Here is a 24,288-nt window from a genome sequence, read left to right as displayed (position 1 = left end):
AAATGTTTTGTTTTTTGTTTTTAATCATGAAAGAATGTTGGATTTTGTCAAATGCTTTTTCTGCATCTGAGACCATCATGTGGTTCTTGCCCTTTATTCTATTAATGTGGCATATTACGTTGATCGGTTTTTGTAAGTTGAACCAAGCCTGCCTTCCTGGGATAAGTCCCACTGTATCATGGTGTATAGTCCTTTTACTTGTTGCTGGATTCAGTTTGGTATTCTGTTGAGAATTTTTGTATCTAAATTCATAAAGAGTGAATTTCTTTCCTTTTCATGTGATGTCTTTGGTGTTGGTATCAGGGTAATGACTGATGTTCTCTCTTTCATTTTTTGGAAGAGTTTGTGAACAATTGGTGTTACTTCTTCCTTAAATGTCTTCGTTCTTGTGAGATATTTGCTTTCGTACTAAATTCTTATTTGTAATTTTGTATGCTTCTACTCAAAGAGGGTCCCCAAATTGTATGTTTCAGCCCCCACAAACCTGTGACCTCTACCAGAGTCTACTGTGTTGTGTATGGACCTTGGGTTGTTTCTGGTTTGGGAATCTTGTGAACAGTTGCTGTGAATACTCTTGTACATCTCCTGGTGCACACGCAGATGCTTTTGATGCCAGCAGGCTAGGTCCAGGGACCAGCCAAGAGGGTCCCTAGCTGTGTGCAGGATACAAATCAAATGCAAGCCCGCAGGAGGTGAAAGCAGAATTCACTGTAGAGAGAGAGTGTAGGTATAGACAAAGTGTCTGGGAGATCTCAGTAAGGAAAGGAGAGAAAGTCTCCCCTTTGCTTAGGATCTGGGGTTTTTATTGAGGATTGAGGTCTGGAGTATGTGTCCTCTCAGGCTTCCAGGAACCAGGTAGAACAAAGGGCCCAGGTGTTCTTAGTGTTGAGATGTCTATCATTGGTGGTCTGGAATACACATACGATAGCTTCCTCCGGTCATTTTCATCTGGCCTTTCCTTAGCTGTTATCTATTCTAAAGAAATCATCACCTCTTTGTTCCCTTCCAAGGAGGACATATGCGTTTTGCATTTCAAGGCATAAAGTGGGTGTGCATGATTTCATCTTGAGATCTTTAATTACATCTGCAAGACCCTCTTTCCAAATTAGGACACATTCTAAGGTTCCAGGGAGGCACCGATTTTGGGGATATGCCATTCAAGTCACTAAATTACAATATATATTATTTTGTGCTGACTGCTTTTGTTCAACATTATATTTTATTTTTTAAAGTAATCTCGATACCCAATGTGGGGCTCGAACTCATCATCCCGAGATCAAGAGTCGCATGCTCTACTGATTGAGCCAGCCAGGTACCCCAACATTATATTTTCAAGACTGACCCATATCATTTTTTTTAAATGTTTATTTTTGAGAGAGAGAGAGAGAGAGCAGAGGGAGAAGCAAAGAGACAGGGGGACAGAGGATCCGAAGCTGGATCTGTGCTGACAGCAGAGAGCCCAGTGCGGGGCTCAAACTCATAATAGCAGGAAAAGAAGATTTTTATGGAGCCCTTTGGCTTCCAGTCTCATTCTTACTGAGGGTGTCTGCTGGAGTGAAATAGCTGGGCCAGTGAGGATAATGCCAAACTGACGTCCTGAACTGTTGTCAACTTACATTCCCACTAACATTGTACAACTGTTCCCATAGGTCCACATCCTCACCAACACTTGGTATTGTCAGATTTTAAAATTTTATCTATCATAATGGGTGTGTGGCAAGGTCTTATCACGGTTTTAATTTATATTAGATTAAACCATATGAAATGACCATTTTTCAGTCAAAATGGTCAAACACAAACAATGTCATGATTCAGCCAAGTTCCTCTGATGACTGACAAAGTAGGGCATGTTTTCATATATTTAACGGCCATTTAGATTCCCTCATTTATGAAGTGACTGTTTAAGTAATTTGCCCATTATTTTAGACGTCTGACTTTTCTTATTGACTGTAGGTCTTATATACTCTGAATATGAGCTCTATGTCAATTACATGTGTTACAAACAACCTTTCTAATCCTTTTAGAGAGGTCTTAATTTCCAAGAGGCCAAATATGTCAATACTTTCCTCTATGTTTAGTGTTCTTTGTATCCTACTTAAATCTTCTCCTAACCAAGGTCATATTCTCCTCTAATATTTTCTAAAAGCTTTATGATCTTGCCATCTACATTTAGATTCAAAATCCATTTGTAATTGATTTTGCGTGTTGTGGGAGGTAGGGCTCCAACTTAATTTTTCCATATGGATATCCAATTTCCATAGCACAATTTATTGAAAAGATCATCTCAATTGCCCCTTTCCTCATAAATCAAGTAACAGCTATTCGCTTGTCTTTATTGGTTCTATTGGCCAGTCGACCCTTGAAACAATAATATACTCTCAATCACTACAGTTTTGCAATCAGCTTTAACTGATAAGGTGATTGTCTTCTTCAAGTGTATTAGCAATTTCCATATATATTATAGAATCAATTTGTCAACTTCCACAAAATAAGAAAAGCAGGGAGGAGCAAACCCGTTAACATTGTTATCAGGATTGCACTGAATCTATCAATTTGGGGGATAACCAGTATTTTAAAAATATTTTCACATCCACAAATAACACCTATCTTGCAAATTATTTGGACCTCCTTTTATATAATTCTTTTCTGTAGAAATCATGCATACTTTTTAAAAAAATATGTTTATTTTTGAGAGAGAGACAGAGCACAAGTGGGGGAGGGACAGAGAGAGAGAGGGAGACACAGAATCTAAAGTGGGCTCCAGGCTCTGAGCTGTCAGCACGGAGCCTGATGCGGGGCTTGAACCCACGAACTGTGAGACCATGACCTGAGCCGAAGTCTGATGCTTAACCGACTGAGCCACCCAGGGACCCCCATGCTCACTTTTTATATTTATTCATAGGTACTTGATTATTACGCTTTGTAGAAGTTGTTCTAAAATTTTCATTTTCAAACTATTCGTTGCTGGCCTAAAGAAATAATTTCTGTATATTGATTTTTCAGCCAGCTACCTTGATAAACTCTATTAATTCAAATAAATAATATAGCTTTTGAATTTTCTATGTAACAAATCATATCAAAAGGAAATTTACTCCTCCCCTTTCAGTGTTTCCTTTATCCTTTGTCTTCACCATATCACCCAAACTAAGGACTAACAGTGCAGTGTTAGCTAAAAATGGAAAACCAAGCATCCTTGTCTTATTCTCCCTCTCCAAGGAATTCTGTTTAGGCTCTCCCAGCAGCAGACCTGAGACCAGGATCCAAGTGCAAGGAGTTTATTTGGAAGGTGGAGGTAAACACTGGCAGGGGCGTGGAGGTGTGAGACAAGGAAGGGAGGGTGGACGATAAAGGGGTATGTTATCAAACTTAATTCTGGAGCTTGGTTCTGCTGCAGAGTCCCATGCTACCCATGTCCAAGTGATCTCCCAGGATGTGAGGGAGCTGGAGTTTTCTTCTAGCCTTGGCCTTCTGGTTGGAGCTGTTCTGGGGTGGGGAGAATTCATTCCCTGGCACTTCCAAAGGTCATGAATGGAAAACTGTAGTCGAGCAGCAAAAGCCAGCCCCCAGGCAAAGAAGTGTAGCTGTAAGCAGTTGGAAGTTGGGACAAGTCTACTGAAGTGATCAAAGTGAGGCACAGAGGGGGGGTTGCTAACGGTGTCTTCTACCAACGCCTTCCGTGTTTTACTATGACAAACAGCACTGGCAGTCCCCATAGGAGAGCAGCAGCTGCCTAAGTCCAGAACACGTCCTCCAAAAACCACCCAGTTCATCCAAAAGAAGGAAATAAAAATACTCGTATCTCGGGGCGCCTGGGTGGCCCAGTCGGTTAAGCGTCCGACTCTTGATTCAGGTCATGATCTCAGTTTCTTGAGTACGAGCTCCATGTGGGGCTCTGCACTGACAGCACAGAACCTGCTTAGGATTCCCTCTGACCCTCCCCTGCTCACACTGTCTCTCTGAAAAAAACTTAAAAAAAAAAAAAAAACAACCAAACTACTTGTATTTCACGGTTACAGCATACTGAGAAAATACTAGACTTCGGTGATAAAGGGCTGCCACCTGGTCTCAGCGATTCTGAGATCCTATGATCACATCAACACCAGGGAACTCAGTTCCAAAGCAGCATTCTACCGTCAACCCGGCCTCCAAAGGACTGGGCTCAGCCAGCGAGAGGCTTGTATTGGTGACCGTGCCACATGCCAGGGTCTGTCACCAGCACACTTAGCGCTAACAAATACGACTGCTGGCGCTTAGGAAAAAAGCCACAAGATAGGCAAACTTAAGACAAAGAAGGGGAATGAACAAATACAAGGAAAGGAGCAGGAGGAGGAGGAGGAGGAAGAGGAAGAAGAGGAAGAAAAAGAGGAAAAAAGGAAACAGGAAAAGAGAGGAGAGATAAATGATGGAGGGAAATTACTAACTAGAGGAAAAACATTTAATTTAAGAGATTGATTATAAAAATTCATAAGAGGCTGAGAGGGGCGGGGAGGGGGACAGCCTGGGCTGCCCAGGGCAGCTCTGGGGTCCCATGCTGAGCGTGGAGCCCCCACAGCACGGAGATGGGCTCCTGGACTCTTCCGGTAATGGAAGATCATTAAAGCTGCTTCCCAGAAGGGAGGAGTAGGGATGGGAGAAGAACCTTCCAATTGTGGACCCACCTACCTGTCACCCACTTCAGGCAGGGGCTTAAGGAAAAGAGATTCGAGATCCGGCCTCCAGCTCCCAGGAGCTGCGCCCCCACCCCCAACCTGCCCCCTACCTCCCCCTCTGTTCTGGTTCTAGTGGTTCAAGCCAGAGTCAACTCCCACCCCTCCAGCCTTCAAATGAGCACAACAGAATGCATCTGAGTGAAAAATCCACTTTAATAATCCAGCTTCAGCTCAGCTGACAACTTCTCAAGTGCAAGAGAAGTCTTTCCAAGAGGCCTCAATCCACTAAGAGGTTACGGCTCAGAGAAGGGAACAGCTCAAAGAAGCCCTAAAATGGAGAGCAACAAGGGATTTGGAATCAGTGCAGACCAGATGGGGGGGCCCTGCTCCCGCCAACATAGGCCCAGCCAGAGAGACACAGGTCCTTGACCCACACATGACAACTGCCCCCGTCTTCCCATCTCTCGTCCCCACTCTATCCTCTCATTATCCTCTGGGGGCTGATCGGGGCCCCTGTGTCTCAAGAAGAATGGGCACCCTTCCTTTCCTACAGGGTAGCATGGAGCCCCAGCAACCAATCCAGGCACCAGAGGAGGAGCCCAGCCACCATGATGATGGATGAGGTGGGAGTCACCTTGAAGAGGGTGAGGGTCTGGAGCACTCCTGAGGTGCAGGCGGTCTCCCGGATGGAGTGCATGGCCAGCTGGGGGCTGCCTAAATCCAGTACTCGCAGCCCCAGCCGCGAAGCCAAGATAGGTCCAATGGTGGTTCCACAGGGAGAGTCATTCCGCACCATGAGATCCTACGGAGAGGAGGACAGGTTCATGAACAACAGGTAGTGTCTGCTCATTAAGCCCAAACAGGAAGTCATCTTAGAACTGCAGGACTGAAAGGGGCCCTGGCAGAGGGCCCACTTCTGCCCCCTCAGAGAGTAGATGTGACCAGAATAAAGATAGCCTACATTAAATGGCAAGCCCAAAGGACAGTATATTCTGAATTGGTCCTACTCTCTCCATCTGAACTACTGCCACCCTAATTCCAGCCACCTTCCCTTCCATTAAGATTCCTTCCTCCACATAGCAGGCAGGGGAATTAAAAAAACAAAATGTACCCTTTATATCAACCTCTTGCTTAGCACACACTCACTTCCTGTACCCATACACACACAAAGATCACTCTGTAGTTTTAGTGTTTTTAGAAATATTGCTATTGGCATTCTGAGTTTCTTTACATTCTGATAAAATTAAATTAAATAAGAAGGGGCACGTGGTCGGTTCAGTCGGTTAAACATCAGACTTTGGCTCAGGTCATGCATGATCTCATGGTTTGTGAGTTCGAGCCCCGCATCGGGCTGTCTGCTGGGAGCAGAGCCTGTTTCTGATCCTCTGTTCCCCCTCTTCTCTCTGCCCCTTCCCTGCTCACACTTTCTCTCTCAAAAATAAACATTTAAAAAAATAAATAATAAGAAAATCATAATATGTTCAAAATTAAGATTTTTAGTATAAGGGAAAACAGGATTATAAAATCAGATAAATTAAGCAGTAACTATTACTTCTTACACAAGTGTAGTATTAATTCGTGGTTTGCAAAAAATATGTATATCTTTCTAACTATGTCTACAGAAATGACCCCAAAGCACCCCCCCCCCCTCCTCAAGAACAATGGACACTCATGGTGCCAGACAATGGTCTCTAAAACCATCATCCATGTCTGGGGACAGAAATGAACAAGATGAGCCTGCAATTTCTTGTTATGCAAAAAGCAAGACAACTTTCAAGAGTCCTGTCAAAGGTCACATGTCAACAGGGTTCCCACTGGTCAAAGTTATGATGATCCGAGGGTGAAAGTAAATGGCTACAGGGGCGCCTGGGTGGCTCGGTCGGTTAAGCGTCTGATTTCGGCTCAGGTCATGATCTCACGGTCCGTGAGTTCGAGCCCCGCGTCGGGCTCTGTGCTGACTGCTCAGAGCCTGGAGCCTGTTTCAGATTCTATGTCTCCCTCTCTCTCTGCCCCTCCCCTGTTCACGCTCTGTCTCTCTCTGTCTCAAAAATAAACGTTAAAAAAATTTTGGAAAAAAAAAAAAAAGAAAGTAAATGGCTACAGTGCTTCGGGTCACAACGAACCAATGAAACCCTTGATTTAATGACACAAACGGAAAAGGAAAAAAGCCCCTTATCTGTCACCATGTAAGGTGGCTACTAACACAGCTCGCCTTGAAAACTGATTAGTAAAGGGAAAGAATTAGCATTTATCCCGTCTTTCCACCAGAAACCCTATTGCATGATAACCAAATAGCCCTGGCTGACTGGGGAGAAAAGTTCTGCTTCCCAGAACAGCAGCTAATCTATGCAGAAGGGATTATGCGTAGAAAAGGGATGAATTGGGGGAATGAATTTAGTGATTTCAGCAAGGATTATTGACTGGTGTCAAAACCATCATGTGTCTGGTTGTCAGGGATCTCATCACTTGCACAGGGTACTGTCCAGCCAAAGGAGGAAAACCCCCATATGACAGAGGGGAAGGAGGGCACCCCAACGCACTGCATCACTAAGGGTGGGGCGCCCAGATAACACAAGTATGATGCAACATGAGGGACCCACCAGTCATGACTTCTGGCTAAAAATGTTTCATCTGCTAAGCCTTTAGGTATGAATTCCAATCGACAGGAAATGCAGGACCTACAGGCACCAGCTAACCACCACCAAGAGGAAGCAATCAGACAAATTCAGCAGGTGGGAAATCCTGTGGGATGATGAGCCTTGTTTCTTCAACAAGTCAATATTTTATTTTTTTAAGTCAATGTTATTTTAAAAGGGGGGTGGTGAGGGCTGCACTACGTTATGAGACACTTAAGCAACATATCAACCAGACATGATGCGGTCCTGAACTGGATACTAAGGTGGGACAAATGTCTGTAAAGAATATTTGGGGGAAAGGTGCCAGGGTGGCTCAATTGGTTAAGTCTCCGACTTCAGCTCAGGTCATGATCTCATGAGTTTGTGAGTCTGAGCCCTACATCGGGCTCTGCACTGACAGTGTGGAGCCTGCTTGGGATTCTCTCTGCCCCTCCCCCACTTGAGCTCCCTCTCCCTCTCTCAAAACAAAGAATATTTTGGGGATAACTAGGGAAAACTGAAAATGATCTGGAGGTGACTGGCTGGTTCAGTTGGTAGAGCATGTGACTCTTTATCTTGGGGTCGTGAATTTATTATTTTTTTAATTAAAAATTTTTTAGTGTTTTTTTATTTATTTTTGAGAGACAGAACATGAGCAGGGGAGGGGCAGAGAGAGAGGAAGACACAGAATCTGAAGCAGGCTCCAGGCTCTGAACTGTTAGCACAGATCTTGAAGTGGGGCTCGAACCCACGAACCGTGAGATCATGACCTGAGCTGAGGTCAGACATTTAACCGATTGAGCCACCCAGGGGCCCCTCGGGGTCGTGAATTTAAGCACACTGGGTGTAAAGCTTACTTTTAAAAAAATGATCTGTGCATTAGATACAAATTTATTGAAACAAAAATTTACTGAAATGAAAAGGTAAAGAATACGGAGTGAAGAGAAAACAAGAAATATATCCAATACGATTCCATTTTGTAAAAAAAAATGTTTTAAGTATACGCATAGAAAAAAATCTAGAATATACACAAATCTCTGTGGATTAACATTTTGTTTCTTTTTGTATTTCCTAATTTTCTGAAGGACACATGTCCTGCTTCTGCTGTAAGTTATTAAAGAAAATTCCTCCAATGTCGTCTCACTGCCTTAGAAGAAAATGCAAACCCCCTTCCATGGCCTAGAAGGCCCTATAAAGCTGGCCTGGGCAGGCCTCTCTCCCTGCAACTCTGGCTCTCACCCCAGCTCTATCACTGGCGCTCTGTCTCTTCCTGACAGACCAAGCTCGCTCCTGTCCCCGCCTCCCCCCAGGGCCTTTGCACTCATTCCCTTTGGCTGGGATGCTCTTCCTGCAGACTCACCCACGCCTCTTTCTGGTAGTTAAGTCCCAGCTCAAAGTGTCACCTCCTCAAAGAGGCTTCCCTAAGAGTGGAACTACTCAGGTCTAGAGGGGACAGGGTGGGGCTGTGCGGCAGAGAGAGCCCTGAGCCGGGAGACAGGATGCCAGGGTCCTGAGTCACCAGGACCTGCTCGCTGCTTGTCACTGGATCACCTGGGCCCCAGGCCCTTAAATCTCTGCTTCTACCTATTTCTGTCGAGATGGGCCACTGCTGAGGCAAGAATGCCGAGGCCGTTAGAGTTCCAGTCTCCCCAGCCCTGAACTTGCCTTATGGAAGCCCCCAGGGTATGTCAGAGAGACACAGGGGGCTGGATGGGAAAAAGGCAGGACTGACCCACCATGTGCCTCGAGCACTCTGTACCTTCAGTTCTGACAGAAATCCAGGAGAGGCATCGTTATCAGCCCCATTTTACAGGTGTGGAAACTGAGGCTCAGAGAAATGAGGAGACTGGCCCTCAGCGGCAGGACCAGCCCCACAGCAGAGCCAGCACTCATCCCAGCTCCGCCTACATCCAAAACCCACTCTTCTCACTCAACTGGAAGCCCATCCACTACAGGTTGGCTACCAGGCCCCCCTCCACTGGCGGGGCCCATCTGCTTATGTCCCCCAACCCCACTCCCTCCATCACATCTTCCCAGGCAGGGCCCGGCCTCACCTGCAGGGGCACCCCAACATTACTGGCCACCTCTCGGATCAGGGCCTCTGAAACCGCATTCGAGGCGTAGCGCTGCTTGCTGTTGACCTTGATCACCGGGCCCTGGAGAGAGGGACACCAGGAAATGAGGGCGAGCCACACATGAGTGATGGGCCCAGAACCAGCCAGGCCTCCCAAGTCCCTAAGGAGAAACAGGACTACCTCACCTTGTGGAATAAGGGCCGGTGGTTCTCCTCATGCTTGTCCCTGCAAGAGGCGGATTAAGGGCCAGGGATGGCAAACAGGAAGTGGGCCTGGCATCACCACCACCTACCCCGTGGAAACATCACTAATGCATCCCAGCATTCTTCCCCACCCAGCCCGGCAGGACCTAGGAGGCATATCAGTGTTCCAGGCGGCCTCTAGCAACAGAGGGAAAGAAGTTCACAGAGTCTCTTCAACGTACCTGGGAGGGGCATCACATGACTTTGGCCAATTTGGGCCTTGGAGCAGTCAAGAGGAAGCCACCACTGACCTTTCCGCCAGAAGGAGGAAGGAGGGGAAGGGGGAGGGGCTGGGGCCCAGCGTTAGGTTACCCGCGGGCCGCCAGCTGTGAGGACTACGAGCCTGGCCCGGCGGACTCACAGGTAGTTGGGGTGCACGGCGTGGGCCATGTCTGCGCTGATCATGTAGGACTTGGGGATGGCTTCCTCGAAGGCCGTCAGGTGCTGGGATGAGGCCGAGATCCGGCGCAGCACCAGCTCTGTCAGCAGCGACTGTGCCCCCTGGGCGCTCTCGGACCCCACCTGGTGAGAGCAGAGACTGGCTTTGGGATCGGGGGCCTGAGGCAGAGGCCAAGGAGAGGGGCCCAACACCCCAGACCGGCCCGGGACCCAACTGATTCAGTGGCTGAGGACTGTGGGATGTTGTCAGCAATGTCCCCAACACCATGCCACCGAAAACCTGATGGTGGGCTGGGGCCAAACTAACCCTGAGTCGTCTCTGGGGCAGCAACAGCACTTTCTGCGGGCTTCCTACATTGCCCCCCCCTCTTCTTCCTTCCCCTGACCCTCATGTCAGGGCCTCCTCGCAGATGCCCTCTCACACTGGCCAATCTTCTTTTATGCATGTGACAGAGGCGGCTAACTACCCGTGCTAGCTTGTACAACAGAACACCCCAACTGCAGCTAAGCATACAACTACTCAGGTAGAGAGGACATTCCCAGCTTCCCCTGCAGCTAAACGTGGCCATGCCAAGTCCCATGAACACAGACAGTGAGGAACGGCACCTTTGGGTGGTGCCTTAAATGAGCGTACACTCTCCCTGTGCCCTTTCCTCTCCTCCTAACTCAGTACAGACACGATGGCAGGAGCTAGGACAGCCACCCTGGATCCTGAGATGGAAGCCGAGTGCTCAGGATGGCAGAGACCTGTCCTGAACTGCTCACTCTGACCCGTGCAATTATGTGCGAGAGAACAACCCATCTGTTCAGGCTCTGTTGCGTTGTCTAAGACTGCACCTGACACAGGCACGCAGAGTAAAGGACCCGCCATGTGCTGAGCCCTGGGACTAACAGATGAAAGGGCAGGGTCCCTGTCCTCGAGACGCTCACCATGTGGCACACACAGAGACAGAGGAGGTATGGTCTCACTACTGAAAGCAGATATATGCTGAGCCAGGGGGACCAGGCACTAAGAGAGCACAGGCAGTATCTTCCCACCTTTGTGGCTTCCGGAATAGCCCTGGCTTACGGTGGGTACCTGACACGAGCTGGCTGCAGAAAGCTTCACAGAGGGGACCCTCCACAGAACCCTCTATGTACCTCTTCGTTGTCGTAGAGAGCAATCATGCGCACGTGGGGCTCCGCGGCCAGAGAGGCAGGAGATGCACAGGAGTCGATCAAAGCCTGTTTGGGGGGCGGGGGGGCGGTATCAAGAGCATCCTCCTCATCCCCCCTTCTTCCATAACCCTCCCCACCAACACCTCGGAGGTTCACACTCCCCGCCTGCCTTCTGTCATCACGGCCGGAGGGAAGTGGGCTGGGGCTTTCACAGGCTTTCATCTCTTGGGGCGCTGCCCAGCATGCGGGAGACCTTTTCAACTGGGCTGGGAGAACCACCCTTTGGGTGTTCTCCTCCCCTACCTTCCTATGCAAAAGGCAGGAGGATGAATAAGCTGGAGGGGAAGAGCTGAGAATCCTGGAAAGTCAAAAGAACCACACAGAGCGTGTAAACTAATTGGCCTCAGTGAAAAGATCAAGGTCCAAAGAGGTGACCAGGTGACCCGGACTCCATCGAGGTGATGCAGCTGGCTGGCTGCAGAAGCTAATACAGGTCCCAGGTCTGGCTCTGGTCTCAAGTTACAGCCCAAAGCCTGTCTCCAAGAACAGGATGGGGAGGGAGGGAGAGGTATGACAAGGGACAGGGCAAGAGGAAAGAAAGAAATAGAACTGACAGGCACCTGAGTGGCTCAGTCGTTAACCATCTGACTTTGGCTCAGGTCGTGATCTCACAGTTTGTGAGTTTGAGTCCCATATCGGGTGAGCACAAGTCCTGCCTTGGGTGAGCCCTGCTTCTCTCTCTCTCCCCCTGTCTCTCTCTGCCCCTCGTGGGATTCTCTTTCTCTCTCTCTGCCCCTTGCTCACTTGTGCCCTCTTTCCCTCTCTCTCTCTCAAAAAAAAAAAAAAAAAAAAAAAAGGAAATAGAAGTAACTAGGATAGAAAGGTGGGGACATCAAGGTGACTGGGAGGAAGACAGACTGCCCCACTGAGACCCCAAGGCACAGACAGAAGGCTGGGTGGGCCTCAGCCTGGAGGGCAGGGGGAGCAGAGGGAGGCGGAGGACATTGCCTTATGAGATACTAAGGCCTCTCCCTTGGAGCAGAGGCTAACACAGGGGAGAAGCAGACGGAGCAGGGCGAGGAGGAGACACCATGGTGCCCTGGCCGGCCTCTCAGCCTTCCCCCACCTCAGCCCCTGCCCATGGCCCAGCCAGCACCAGCAGACCGGGGAGGTGGCCAGCGGCCCTCTTCTGACCTGCTAGGACCTGAGGCAGTCCTCCCCACCCCCACTGCTGCTCCTCCTGGTGATGTGCTGCCTGGGGTGCCGCCACCACTCACCTGCAGGGCACAGAAGCAGCTGTGCAGGTTGTCCAGCCGAGGGGCAAAGATGAACTCCTCGTAGGCACCGCCCAGGACCTAGAAATACAGGACAGTCAGCCTGCCCTTCGACCCCTCACCCCAACTCACCTGCTTCTCCCTGCTCCCCAACGCCTGAGTGTGAGCGAGCCTCCCTGGCTCTGTGCGCGGCCCCTCCCTGCCCCCTGGCTTAGGGCACTGTGATCCTGCCGTGTAGGGCTGAGTGGACGATGGGGAACAGGGTCGGGCAGGAGCTGAGGGATGGGAGGGTGATGTCTATAGTTCCTACCAGTTCCTGTGAGACTAGAAAAGGGAGACGCTGAATGGTCACAAGACAAGCTAAGGAAATAAACAAGAGACCAGCCCGGAAACAGTGCACATTCAAACAGGCCCAAACATCCAAAGACTTCACAGTCTCCTACTGTGGGCAACTCAGAGGGGCACGAGGGCAGGCTCCAGAGAAAGGGGTGGGGGAGCACAGCCAGCCCTTCTGCCCTCAGAGGTGTAGGGCCGGTATGGGTCAAAGTACGAGTGACCACCTGCAGCAGAAACCCCTAAGGAGTGTGTGGAAGGAATGATTTCCAGGCCCCATCGCAGATGTCCAGGTAGGCAGTTCTGGAGCAGGAAAGTGCCCTTTTGAGAACCACTGGCCTGGAGGCAGAGGGGCATGATGACTACTGGAAAGAACAGGGATGAGATGGGAGTAACTGGGGGACCGGCCGACACGGTGAGTGCTTCAGGGCGCACAGAGGCAGGCTAGGATCCCGGCGATCCCCACCCATGAGTTCCGGCAACCATTCCTCACCGCAGGCTGGGTGTCAGCAAGGCAGAGCTCCATCTCCAAGATATCCTCAGGGCTCAGTCCCAGATGGGCACAGAGAAGGGACATGAGGACCGAGTGGTGCCGGTCATCCTGCAGGGCAAAAGGATGTTAGGAGAAGGTCTGCTCTTCCCCTCCTCCCCCTTCTCAGAGAATCAGTCCCTGCCCCACTCCTCCCCATGAGCAGGGGACTCTCTTACCGCAGCACTGAGAGGTCCAGGCTCAGGAGTCCCCTTCTCCAGCTCCTCCTGAACGGCTGTGGCAAGAATGGGGACTCTGTGTGGAGTCACAAGAGGGAAGTGTGGGGAGGGCTGGAGGCATGGCATCCCTGAGCTCCAGCATCTCCCAGTGGGAACTGCCCTTGCCCTGATTCTCAGCTTGCTTTCCAAGTGGCAGAGCAATGAGGGACCTCAGATAGCATCAGCTGGGTCCCAACAGTAGAACCTGGCTGTGGCCACCATTAGGTAGGTAGTGGTGTCCTAGATCCCACCGGGCCCCTTCCCTCACCTGGTGCCACAGCCCTCGCACCAGACTCACAAGTGCATCTCCATGTTGGGCCCGAAGTTCTCATTGACATTTCGCTGCAGATGGATGGCCAGGTGTGGGATGCGGAGAATGGGCCGGTCCACGTGCACCAGGCGCTGCTCCAGGCGGCCTGAGGCAGGGCACTGTGGCCCACCAGGCCAGGTCAGCCCAGGGCACCTCCCAATCACCGTTGGTTAAAACCCCAGACTGACCAACATGGTCCTCAGACCAGACTGCCCCGCCACCCCTTCCCTGGGGGGCTCTCCACAGGTACCCTAAGGGAAGGTCACAGTCAATCTTCAGGCAGCTGAAGGTGAGAACCTCCCAGGTCCCACCCCAGTTCCCACCTTGACAATGACTCGTCCGGCCAAGGTCAGGTCCCGGTCAAACCAGGTGCTCCAGATCCCGCCACCATAGGTCTCCACACCAACCTGCTGGAATCCCACCTGGCTGCGGCGGGACCGCCGTTTCACCTGCGTGTGAAGGTGGGGAAGTGAGAGAAGGCTGAACGACAGGATGTGGAGAGGAGACAGACTGATCGAGAGCTAGTTAACACAGAGCGAATACTGCCGCAGAGAAGGACCCAAAGTGTGGAGAAAGGGGGCGACAAGTTTCAGGAATAGACTCCCCAACCTGTACCTCTCCACTTCCTTTTGACCTGTCCCCCCCACCCCCGCCCCCGCAGCCCCAGTTCCTCACCCGCAGGCAGGGGCTGTCCGTGTGGGCCCCAATGAGGCTGAAACCGTTGCCAGGAACATACTGGCCTCCCACAGCAAAAGCGATGATGGTGGAGGAGTTCCTGGTCAAGAAGTACTGGGGGGGGTGGGGGGTGAAGGGGTGCGGAGATTGAGTTGGATTAGCTAGCCAGCTGGCACAAAGGACTTTGAGCCCCAGCCTAGGAACATGCTTCTCTGCCCCCACCCCACCCCAAGTACCTTGCTCTCTGGCTTGATATCCCAGCTCTCCGTCTCTTTGAGTTCATGGAAGCCAGCCTGGAGGAGGCGGCTGCGGCACTCAGCCACAGCTATAGCGAAAGAAGGCTTTCAGAGCGATGGAAGCGGGTAAGGGGGCACACCGGCCCCACCCTCCTCCCCTGTCCTGGTCACTTACCGTGGAAAGGAGAAGGGCTCTGGTTCACGAACTTGAGGAGTTCCCGGGCCGCGGCCTGCACTGCCTCTTTGCGGGCTCTGCCGGTCATGACCACCTAGGGGAGGGGAGGTGCTCAGACTCCTAGAGGTTTGGGACCCTAGAGTTATATCATCCAGGCCCCGGGAACCACCTCCTTCCCCAGCCCCATTCTCCCTAAGTGACCGCTGCGAGGTTCAGACCTCTGCTTCCGCCCCTTTCGCTACGGACAGACGCAGATGCCGGGCCAAACCTGTCTCAGCAGAAAGCTCCAGCCCTCCAGCCAAAGTATCACAACCCCAAGGGTGCTCCCCGCCCAGCTCCTCCCAGACGGCCCGCCCCCAATACGAGCTTTAGCCCGGCCCCCTAAATCCTACCCCCACGTGCCCGCCCACCGGGGAAATCCCGGTCGGTTCCAAGCTCTCAGCTCCCAAACGGGCCCCTAAACTCCGGGCGGGCCTGCACCAAGGAGCCAAAGCCCTATTCTCTGGGGAATACCACCCCCCCGTCCCCTCCACCCCCACAGTCTATAGCAGGCCACCCTTTTCCAACCCCAGGAAGACCAGGTCACGGAGGCCGGGCTTTCGGTTTCGCTTTGGGTCGGGCACGGCCCTCACCTCAGAGCGCTGCTGACCTCAGTCCCGAACGGGATCGGAGGGGATCTGAGCTGCAGCTGGGCGGGCCGGAGACACCTACCTGCATAACCCGACGCGTGGGCCGGTGTCCGCTAGCCTGGCTCCGGCTCTCTGCCCGCCCCGCCCCTCGCTAGCCCCCGCCTCCGGGCCCGCCCCTGCCGCGCCGTTTGCTCTGCCGCGCCGTTTGCTCCGCCCCGAGATAGGCCGCGCCGCCAGCCCCGCCCCGCCGTCCGCGGTGGGGGCGGGGGCCCTCTGCTGCCCGGGAGGTGCTAGAGCAGCCTCCGAGTAACGCGCCTCGTCGCCTGTCCCAGGTCAGAGAATCTGAGAAAAAACTCGCCCCTGCCGGCTCACCTGGTCCGACGAGTACGGTACAAAGTGCTCTCTCTCACCGCAGGCACCCTTGTGGTAATAAAAGCAACATGACTAGTGTTCATGGAGCGTTCACGGTAAGCTTTAGCTTTCCAGTAAGGCTTAACGTGTTACCTCGTTTAATCTTCGCAACTGCTTCGTCAACTTTGTACTTTTACTGTCCCCATTTTACACATGAACGAAACGAAATACGGAGGCAAGTACCCTATCCAGGGCAGTAAATGGCAGAGGTGGGGTTTGAGCCCAATTAATTTGATTCCAGGGGCCTGGAGCAAGCTACTCTCAGATCGTTTCTCGGCCTTTTTCTATGCACCTTGGTGAGTGTAACGTTACACGGCAAGTCCCCGAGGCCCAGGGAAGTTAATGACTTGCCTAAGAGCACACAACTGTTTGGATGCATCTGGAATGACTCATACCTGCACTCTTTCCACTTCTTAAGAGGACAAAATAAACTCCACACGTTCTTGGAGGCAATCCCAGTTTTCACATGTCAAGAGTGGTAAGCCACAATTTAAAAAACCAAGGTGCCCACCTAGTCATAGATTCTGATCAGGACTGTTGGTGGCCCCTAGGTACAAAACAGGGCCCAGCACTCAGCGGTGTTAACACTCTAGGGATTACAGGTGAGCAAGCTGCCCTTTATATACTGGGGTAGGAATGGGCCAGGGGAGTGGTCAGAAAGGCCCCGCAGCCTTCAATTCACAGAAGTAGGTATTGCGGGGGAGTGTTCCAAGAATATACGGGTGGTGGGGTAAATTCATGGCATTCCCTGTTTATTGAAATGTATAGTTTTTGTGCTGAGAGTGTCATGGAAAGAACATTCTTTTCCTCTGAGAGCCAGAGGCTGGTTAGTGGGGGACACATTCGCGGACAGTGACAAGGACTGAAACGGGTGCAATGTATAAGGGAAGGAGATTTAACAAAAAATTTTTGATGCTCTTCTGAGTACAAAAAAAAAAAGTACATGCTAATGTGAGAAATTCAAATAACACCAAAATGGGTAACTTAGAAAGTGAAAGTAAACATTTTGATAAATTGAACATCTATTCTTGATTAAAAAAACCCAAATGAAATCCTCTTAAGAAACCAGAAAGAGGGGGGCGCCTGCGGGGCGTTGGGCATCTGACTTCCCCTCAGGTCATGATCTCGAGGTCCGGTCCGTGGGTTCGAGCCCCGCCTCCGGCTCTAGGCTGACAGCTCAGAGCCTGGAGCCTGGTTTGGATTCTGGTATTCTGTGTCTCCTTCTCTCTCTGCCCCTCCACTGCTTGTGCTCCGTCTCTCTCTCTCAAAAATAAATAAGCTTAAAAAAAAGAAAGAAAGAAACCAGAAAGGAAGGATAAAGACTATCTACCAGAAATCTACAGTAGAAATTAGTGGGGAAATACAGAAGTGCTCCTGTTCAAGTCAGAAGTAAGACACTGGTGAGCTATTACTGCTCGTAGTCAACGTGGTTCTGCAGTGAAAGCCAGTGCCACAAAGCAAAATAAACAACTATAAATGTGGAAAAGTAAATTTTCTCGTTATTTATAGATTATTTGATTACCTAGAACCTCCAAGAAAATAAGCTGATAAGGTATTTGAGCGGGTAGCAGGAGTGACCTGATTTTGAAAATCATCAGCTTTCCTGTGCAATAATCAACTAGAAAATATACTAGTAAAAGGGTCCTATTTACAAGAACAAGAAATACTATTAAATTCCTAAGAATGAGTATGAGATACTCAGTCTCACTGTAATCTGGGAAATGCAAGCTGAAAGTGAGGTGCCATTTTTGATTTGTCATATTAGCAAAAGTGAAAAAAACTGGTAAAGTCAAGTGTTGGAGAAGACTTGGGGTAACGCATGCCTTTATACCCAATTTCTGTGGTGTAAACTCTCCCAGTGACTCGTTCCAAGCTGCCAGCATGAACTGAATGTGGAGTTGGGAAGAGATGCACAAAAGCAGGGCATTGTATAGATTTGTACCATACAGATATAATGGACATAAATAAACTCAAGAGCAGAGATTGAGGGGGGCCTGGCTGGGTCCGTCAGAGGAGCATGTGACTCTTGATCTTGGGGTCATGAGTTCAAGCCCCATGTTGGGTGTAGAGATTGCTTACATAAATAAATAAATAAACTTTAAAAAAGGAGCATAGATTGATAATAAAATAGCTAAGAAGGTGATGATTTTTGAGTATTTATTATATGTTTGCAATATAATTTATTAAGAGTGCATAATTGAATTTTTTAATGATTTCTATGTTTAATGGCAGGATCACAAAACTCCTGGACATTTGATAATCATTTCTCACGAGCTGATCCAAGTCAGCTCTAGCACACAACTTCTCTCAGACTCTACGTCTTTGTTCCTCACAGTGTGATTTTTGACCAGCAGCATCTACAATTCTAGGGAACTTTCTAGAAATGCAGAATGACAGGGCTCACCCCAAACCTATCAAATCATAATCTGCATGTTAACAAGATCCCTAGCTAATCTGTATGCGAATTCAAGTTTGAGACACGTTGTTTTAGACCGCTGTGTGGTAGTAAAAAGCAATGAGGTCAGGGGTGCCTGGGTGGCTCAGTCGGTAAGTGCCCGACTTCGGCTCAGGTCATGATCTCACGATTCATGGGGGTCATGATCTCACGATTCATGGGTTCGAGCCCCGCATCGGGCTCTGTGCTGACAGCTCGGAGCCTGGAGCCTGTTTCTGATTCTGTGTCTCCCTCTCTCTCTGCCCCTCCCCGGCTCATGCTGTCTGTCTCTGTCTCTCAAAAATAAATAAATGTAAAAAAATAAAAAATTAAAAAAAGCAATGAGGTCATGCTTTTCATGTATTATCATAGAAAAAAATTCTGAATATACTGAATGGAAAAAAGGCGATTTCCAGAACAACACTTACACGGCAAGAGCATTTAGGTAAAATTCACATAATGAGCTAAATGTCTAGATTTTATATGCATATACATGTAAGTGCGTGGAAACAGGTTTGGAGGGAGAATGGAATGGCATTAGTTAGGAAATGGGAGGGTCAAGGGGGGGACCTTAGCGATCCAAAAAAAGTTTCTGAGAATCATTCTTGCCCTCAGCCTGCTGAGAAAATCTTCCCGACCAGTCCTTAGCTGATGTTTACAATGCTACCATCATTCATTTCTGTTTGGCTGAACAACTTTTATCTTACTTTATTATTTTTTTAAATGTCTATTTATTTTTGAGAGAGAGAGAGAGAGAGCATGAGCAGGGGAGGAGCAGAGAGAATGGAAGACACAAAATCTGAAGCAGGCTCTGACAGCTGACAGACAGCTGACAGCTCAGAGCCTGACCCGGGGCTTGAACCCACCAATGAAGAGGTCATGACCTGAGTCCCACGAATGAAGAGGTCATGACTTGAGCCCAAGTCAGATGCTTAACCGACTAAGCCACCCAGGTGCCCCATTGGCTGAACAACTTTTAAAGAGCAAATACCTGGAAGTTATCATAGCAATTAGTCACACACACTTCAGCGTGTGTCCATTGGTTATATGTATCCTTTCTGACCCCTCTGTTTGTGAGAGAAGCTTTCTAAGTAGTAATTTGTTACATAATTGTTAAGACTGCTTTGAGATACAGAAGACCAAAGCAATGTAAGGGAGAAAAGGCGTGGGGTGTGTGTGTGTGTGTGTGTGTGTGTGTGTGTGTGTCTGTACTGTCCCTGTCTGCTAAAATGATCTTGATTTCCTGATTCTAAGACAGACCTGGGTGTCTCATTGATATCTTGGTTGTTTAAATGTATGAATAATTTGCTTCTGGGCATAATGATAGGAGCATACATAGGACACAGTACAATATGTCCTCTCACAGTGTTGTTGGAAGGACATTTTCGTTTCCAGCACAAGTCTTCTGCTCAAGTTCTGTTTTCCATGCAGGACTCAACGGATTAAGAACTACAAATCCCAGGATGCCTTGAGGTGATCTTCGGTAAGATTGAAATTTTCAACCAATTACGTTCTAGGAGGGAGGCTTTAAAAAGTAGTTTGTATGGTTAAAAAGAATGCAGCACCTCTATAGGTACTGATAGGGAACAATTTCCAAGATATACTAAGGGAAAAAACAAGGTGCAGAATAGCAGTTATGGTATGTTCTGTTTGTGTATAAACACACACACATACATACACGCATTCTTATATGTTTAAAAGCAGTCACAAGAAAATAGTGACTCTGGGAAAGAGAAATTTTGGCTAAGGGTCTGTGGTAGGAGGAATGTTTCTTTTTTCTTATAAATCCTTTTGTATGTTTTGAATTTTTTTCTACATCCACATATTACCCACTTTTAAAACGAAATAAGTAAATTTAAAAAACAGATGGAAAGATGATCTTTAAGTACTTTTTGTGAACATCTTGTTTTCTTCTGTACCCTGATTGAGTTAGTGAGCAATTTGTTAGTTAACACTTAACCCTAAAATCTTCAGTTTAAAAATGCCCATGTAATCGCCTCTGTGGCTCAGTCGGTTAAGCATCTGACTTCGGCTCAGGTCATGATCTCGCAGTCTGTGAGTTCAAGCCCCGTGTCGGGCTCTGTGCTGACAGCTCAGAGCATGGAGCCTGCTTCAGATTCTGTCTCCTTCTCTCTCCTCACCTCCCCCACTCACACTCTGTCTCTCTCTCAAAAATAAACATTTAAAAATTTTTAAAAATACCCATGTAGGGGCGCCTGGGTGGCTCAGTCGGTTAAGCGGCTGACTTCGGCTCAGGTCATGATCTCACAGTCTGTGAGTTCGAGCCCCGCATCGGGCTCTGTGCTGATGGCTCAGAGCCTGGAGCCTGCTTCAGATTCTGTGTCTCCCTCTCTCTCTGACCCTCCCCTGTTCATGCTCTCTCTCTGTCTCAAAAATAAATGTTAAAAAAAAAATTAAAAAAAAAACCATGTAAAACTGTATTACTTCTTTTTATTTTTTAAAATTTTTTAATGTTTATTTTTGAGAGAGAGTGAGACAGAGCGTGAATGGGGAAGGACCAGAGAGAGAGAGACACAGAATCTGAAGCAGGTTCCAGGCTCTGAGGTCAGCACAGAGCCCCGACGCAGGGCTGGAACCACGAACCGTGAGAACATGACCTGAGCTGAGGTCGGACACCCAACTGACTGAGCCACCCAGGCACCCCTGTATTACTTCTGATATAGAAATTGTGTCTACATTTGGAAGGAGGTGTGGATAGAATGTTTCTTTTGATGTTGATGATATTTAAACAAAAAATAGGGGCAACTGGGTGGCTCGGTTGGTTTAAGTGTCCTAAGCATCTGACTCCTGATCTCGGCTCAGGTCATGATCTCACATGTGATCATGTTGAGTTTGAGCCCCACATCGGGTTCCAGCATAATTCACTCAGTTGTCTTAATCATGCCTGTGCCCTGCCACTGCATTTGCTTACTTGCCTGGCAAACACCCAGCCCTGACTGCACCGAGATCACCTGCTCCATGTCTGCATCTGGCACCTTGTAGAGATACAATAAATACCCAATGAATGAGATTAAAAAAAAAATTGTTCATTGTTAAAATTGGCCCCCAGAGAATACTCCCCAGCATTTAAAAGGAACAAAGTATTGAAAACTGCAACAACTTGATTGGATCTCATGGATGTTATGCTAAGCGGGGAAAAAAATGACAAAATTATAGGCATGGAGAGGGAATTAGTGGTTGCCAAGGGACAGGCGTGATTCTAAAGGGGTAGCACAAGGAACATCTTTGTGGTGGCAGAATGGTCCTGTATCTTGATTAGGGCAGTGGTTGCATGCCTCTACACATGTGATAAAATGAGGGTTGCCAGCTAACATACAGGACACCCAATTAAATTTGCATTTCAGATAAACAATAATTTCTTAGTATAAGTATGTCCCAAATGTTGCATGGGATATACTTACACTAAAAAAAAAAAAAATAACCGAGTATCCTTTATCTTTATTTGTCAAATCTGGCACTCCTAGGTAATAGGGCATAGAAATATACACACACCTTTTGCCAATGTCACTTGCCTGATTGTGATATTATCCTGTCGTTATGTAAGATGTGACCATTGAGGGAAGTGGGTTAAGGGTACACAGGCCCTCTCTGTACTATTTTAGCAACCTCCTGTGAATGATAATTATTTCAGAATTAAAAAGTTTTTTAAATGGCCCTCGAAAGAAAACCAACGGCTCTTGTGGGTAATAAAAACAGAGCTAGAGGAAGCACAGGCTATTAACCAGCCAAGAAGTTTTATGGAGCATTGTAAAACTGGCACTTCACAAAGGTCTTAAGATGTATCCCCTTTCAAATGTCAATGATCTCATGTAGTTATTGACGGTTTAACAAAGTGGTTGTGCACGGGGGTTTGGGATTACACATACCTGGGTTTAAGTTCTGGCCCCTCCATTGATTAGCTGTGAGCCTTGTTTGCCTGAAGTGCTGAAACCAGCTCACACCCCTATGTCTTTCCAACTCCACATTCAGTGACATCGGGCTGGTAGCTTGAAACCAACCCGGGAGTATTTACACTACCGAGATTGACAAACACTATGAATCAGGGCTTTTTTTTTTTTTTTTTTTTTTTTAGTTTCAAAGGGCTTATTAACCATTTACCATCATACCATAGACTTTGAGCCTCAGTTTACGCATCTGTAAAATGTGGAAAGGCATCCGTAATGACTGCCTGATGTCAGGAAGAGTAAATGAGATCCTTAAATGAGACCCATCATGTTATGAGGGCTAAAGAGTGCCTGTAGGGTGCTTATCATTAAGTGTGTCGAATCGGCAGTGAACACTATATGTTACTATTTGTTCTTGTTTCTTTCATATTAAGCTGTGAGCAACTTGAGGGCACGGTTATGCCTTCCTTATCTTGATATCTTTAGCGACGGGCTCAGGGCCTGAAACACAGCAAGTGCTAAATAAATGTTCGCTAAATTAAGGAGTAAATGGCATATAATAGCGACTCAAGGTTCTATACCTCCAGAAAATATGCATTTTATCAGAGGCTTTTTGGGGCACACTTCTTGATCTTGAAACATGGAGATGTTCAGGCCCCGCGGTGGGCTTGCAGGGAGGGTTGGGGAGCACCCATACCCCCCAGGATGATGTCTGCTTTTGCAGGCCCGGCTCTGGCCACCAAGGCAGTGAGCCTGGCATATACCCCCAGGTGACAGGGACAGGCTCTCACCTCTCCTTCCTCCCGGAGCCAAGATGGGGCATTTCTGGCTCTGAGCCTGTCTGACTAGAGGTCATTTAATCCTCGCTGGATTTGTCCTGTTTATTTTAGTGAACAGGGCTGTTTACTTTCTGTTTGTATTTCTAGGGGTGGCTTGCTCATTTTGCTTCCCTTTTATTTACTTTTTGCAAGCACTTGGGTTTGAGTAAATATGTCTATAAAGTTCCAGGGACTGGGTTATTCTGTGTCTGGTATTTTAATGGCTTTTAAACAGTGTCTGCTCAGGTAAGCATTTTATAGATGGATCGAAAAGATAGAGAATTCTTTTCTCAGTGGCCTCTGATTCTTTCCAAGCTGACAGCCAGCCACTAGCAGCCTATGAATCATGGCTTTTCATCAGTAATAAAAATATCAAAACCAACACCCATGTTGGACGGAGAAACTGACCCAGGCTGGTCAGCTGGACTGGGGAACTATAGTAGGTATTTAAACACCAGGGCAGTGCTTAGGGTAAAAATTACCTAGGGTGTTTTTGAAAATGCAGATTCATGAGCAGCTTTGGAAGGTTTGGGCTGAGGCTCAGGAATGTGTGTTTTTATCTCGTGCTGCAAATTCTATCCTTAGATCACCCTGAGAAACACAGTTCAGATTCTCAAAAATACTGCGGCCGACGGGGGAGCTGCCCTTAAGCTCAGTGCCTTGTGGGCCCACACAGAGAGAAACTGGGGGACCAGACAGGGATGTTTGTAATGATCCCATCAACAATTAGCACCCTCCGCCTCCAAAGCTAGCCAGGAGAGGATGAGGAGTATTATTCTGATAAGCCTCTTGCTCAAGGTCTAATTTGTCAGCAACTCGAGGGTAGGGGCCATATCTCCCGCATCTTATCACCCCTCACAATGCCTAGGACAATGCTCGGCTTACAGATTGGCGATCTGCTCTGGCTGGGACTCTCCCACCCAAGACAGACCTAGAAGGCAGGCCTGGTTACCTCAGGGTAGCTTGGGAGCCAGTTGTTGGCAATGGACGAGGCAGAGAGGCTGATCGCCATGGTCACCTGCTCACCTCCTCCTGAGCCGGGCCAGGTCTGTCAGAGGCTGGATAGAGACCTGGGGTGGGGGGGGGGGGGCAGCGGGAGTCCCTACTGCCTCTTCTGCCAGCTCCTCCCCTCACCTCTGCCCCTCTGCAGCAATTCACTGGGTCCTCAGTCCCTGTCCCCATAGGGCCCATTGTGACATCATC

General features: G+C 48.6%; 1 protein-coding gene across 4 annotated transcripts; it reads right to left on the bottom strand.

Annotated features, from left to right (window-relative positions):
• Positions 1-4,844: 4,844 nt before the first annotated feature.
• On the bottom strand, positions 4,845-24,150 carry DNPEP (aspartyl aminopeptidase). Of its 4 annotated transcripts, XM_053904595.1 has the most exons (16): positions 24,038-24,150; positions 15,890-15,937; positions 14,889-14,982; positions 14,714-14,802; positions 14,478-14,591; positions 14,126-14,251; positions 13,791-13,921; positions 13,454-13,529; positions 13,239-13,346; positions 12,416-12,493; positions 11,121-11,204; positions 9,943-10,103; positions 9,525-9,564; positions 9,319-9,420; positions 5,284-5,451; positions 4,845-4,977 (listed from the first exon to the last, which is right to left on the bottom strand). In XM_053904595.1, exons 1-16 carry the CDS (start codon positions 24,095-24,097, stop codon positions 4,927-4,929), a joined length of 1,530 nt encoding a protein of 509 aa, XP_053760570.1. In that variant the 5' UTR covers positions 24,098-24,150; the 3' UTR covers positions 4,845-4,926. The 4 variants fall into 4 exon arrangements, with proteins under 4 accessions (XP_053760570.1, XP_053760576.1, XP_053760580.1 ...); XM_053904601.1 differs by lacking the exons at positions 15,890-15,937; positions 24,038-24,150 and adding an exon at positions 15,600-15,720; XM_053904605.1 differs by lacking the exons at positions 15,890-15,937; positions 24,038-24,150 and adding an exon at positions 15,521-15,632.
• Between the last annotated feature and the right edge of the window lie 138 nt (positions 24,151-24,288).

This window comes from Panthera pardus, unplaced genomic scaffold (assembly GCF_024362965.1).
Source record: "Panthera pardus isolate Hobbes unplaced genomic scaffold, ASM2436296v1 HiC_scaffold_10, whole genome shotgun sequence".
Lineage (NCBI taxonomy): Eukaryota > Metazoa > Chordata > Mammalia > Carnivora > Felidae > Panthera > Panthera pardus.
This window is presented reverse-complemented; position numbering and strand designations above follow the sequence as displayed.

Excerpts from the sequence above, each read along its gene's own strand:
- DNPEP (XM_053904595.1), bottom strand. The coding sequence starts at position 24,097 with ATGGCGATCAGCCTCTCTGCCTCGTCCATTGCCAACAACTGGCTCCCA. Across the intron at positions 14,803-14,888 it reads GAGCCCTTCTCCTTTCCACG|CTGTGGCTGAGTGCCGCAGC; the intron begins GTAAGTGACCAG and ends CTTTCGCTATAG. Across the intron at positions 10,104-11,120 it reads CTCTCTACGACAACGAAGAG|GTGGGGTCCGAGAGCGCCCA; the intron begins GTACATAGAGGG and ends TGCTCTCACCAG.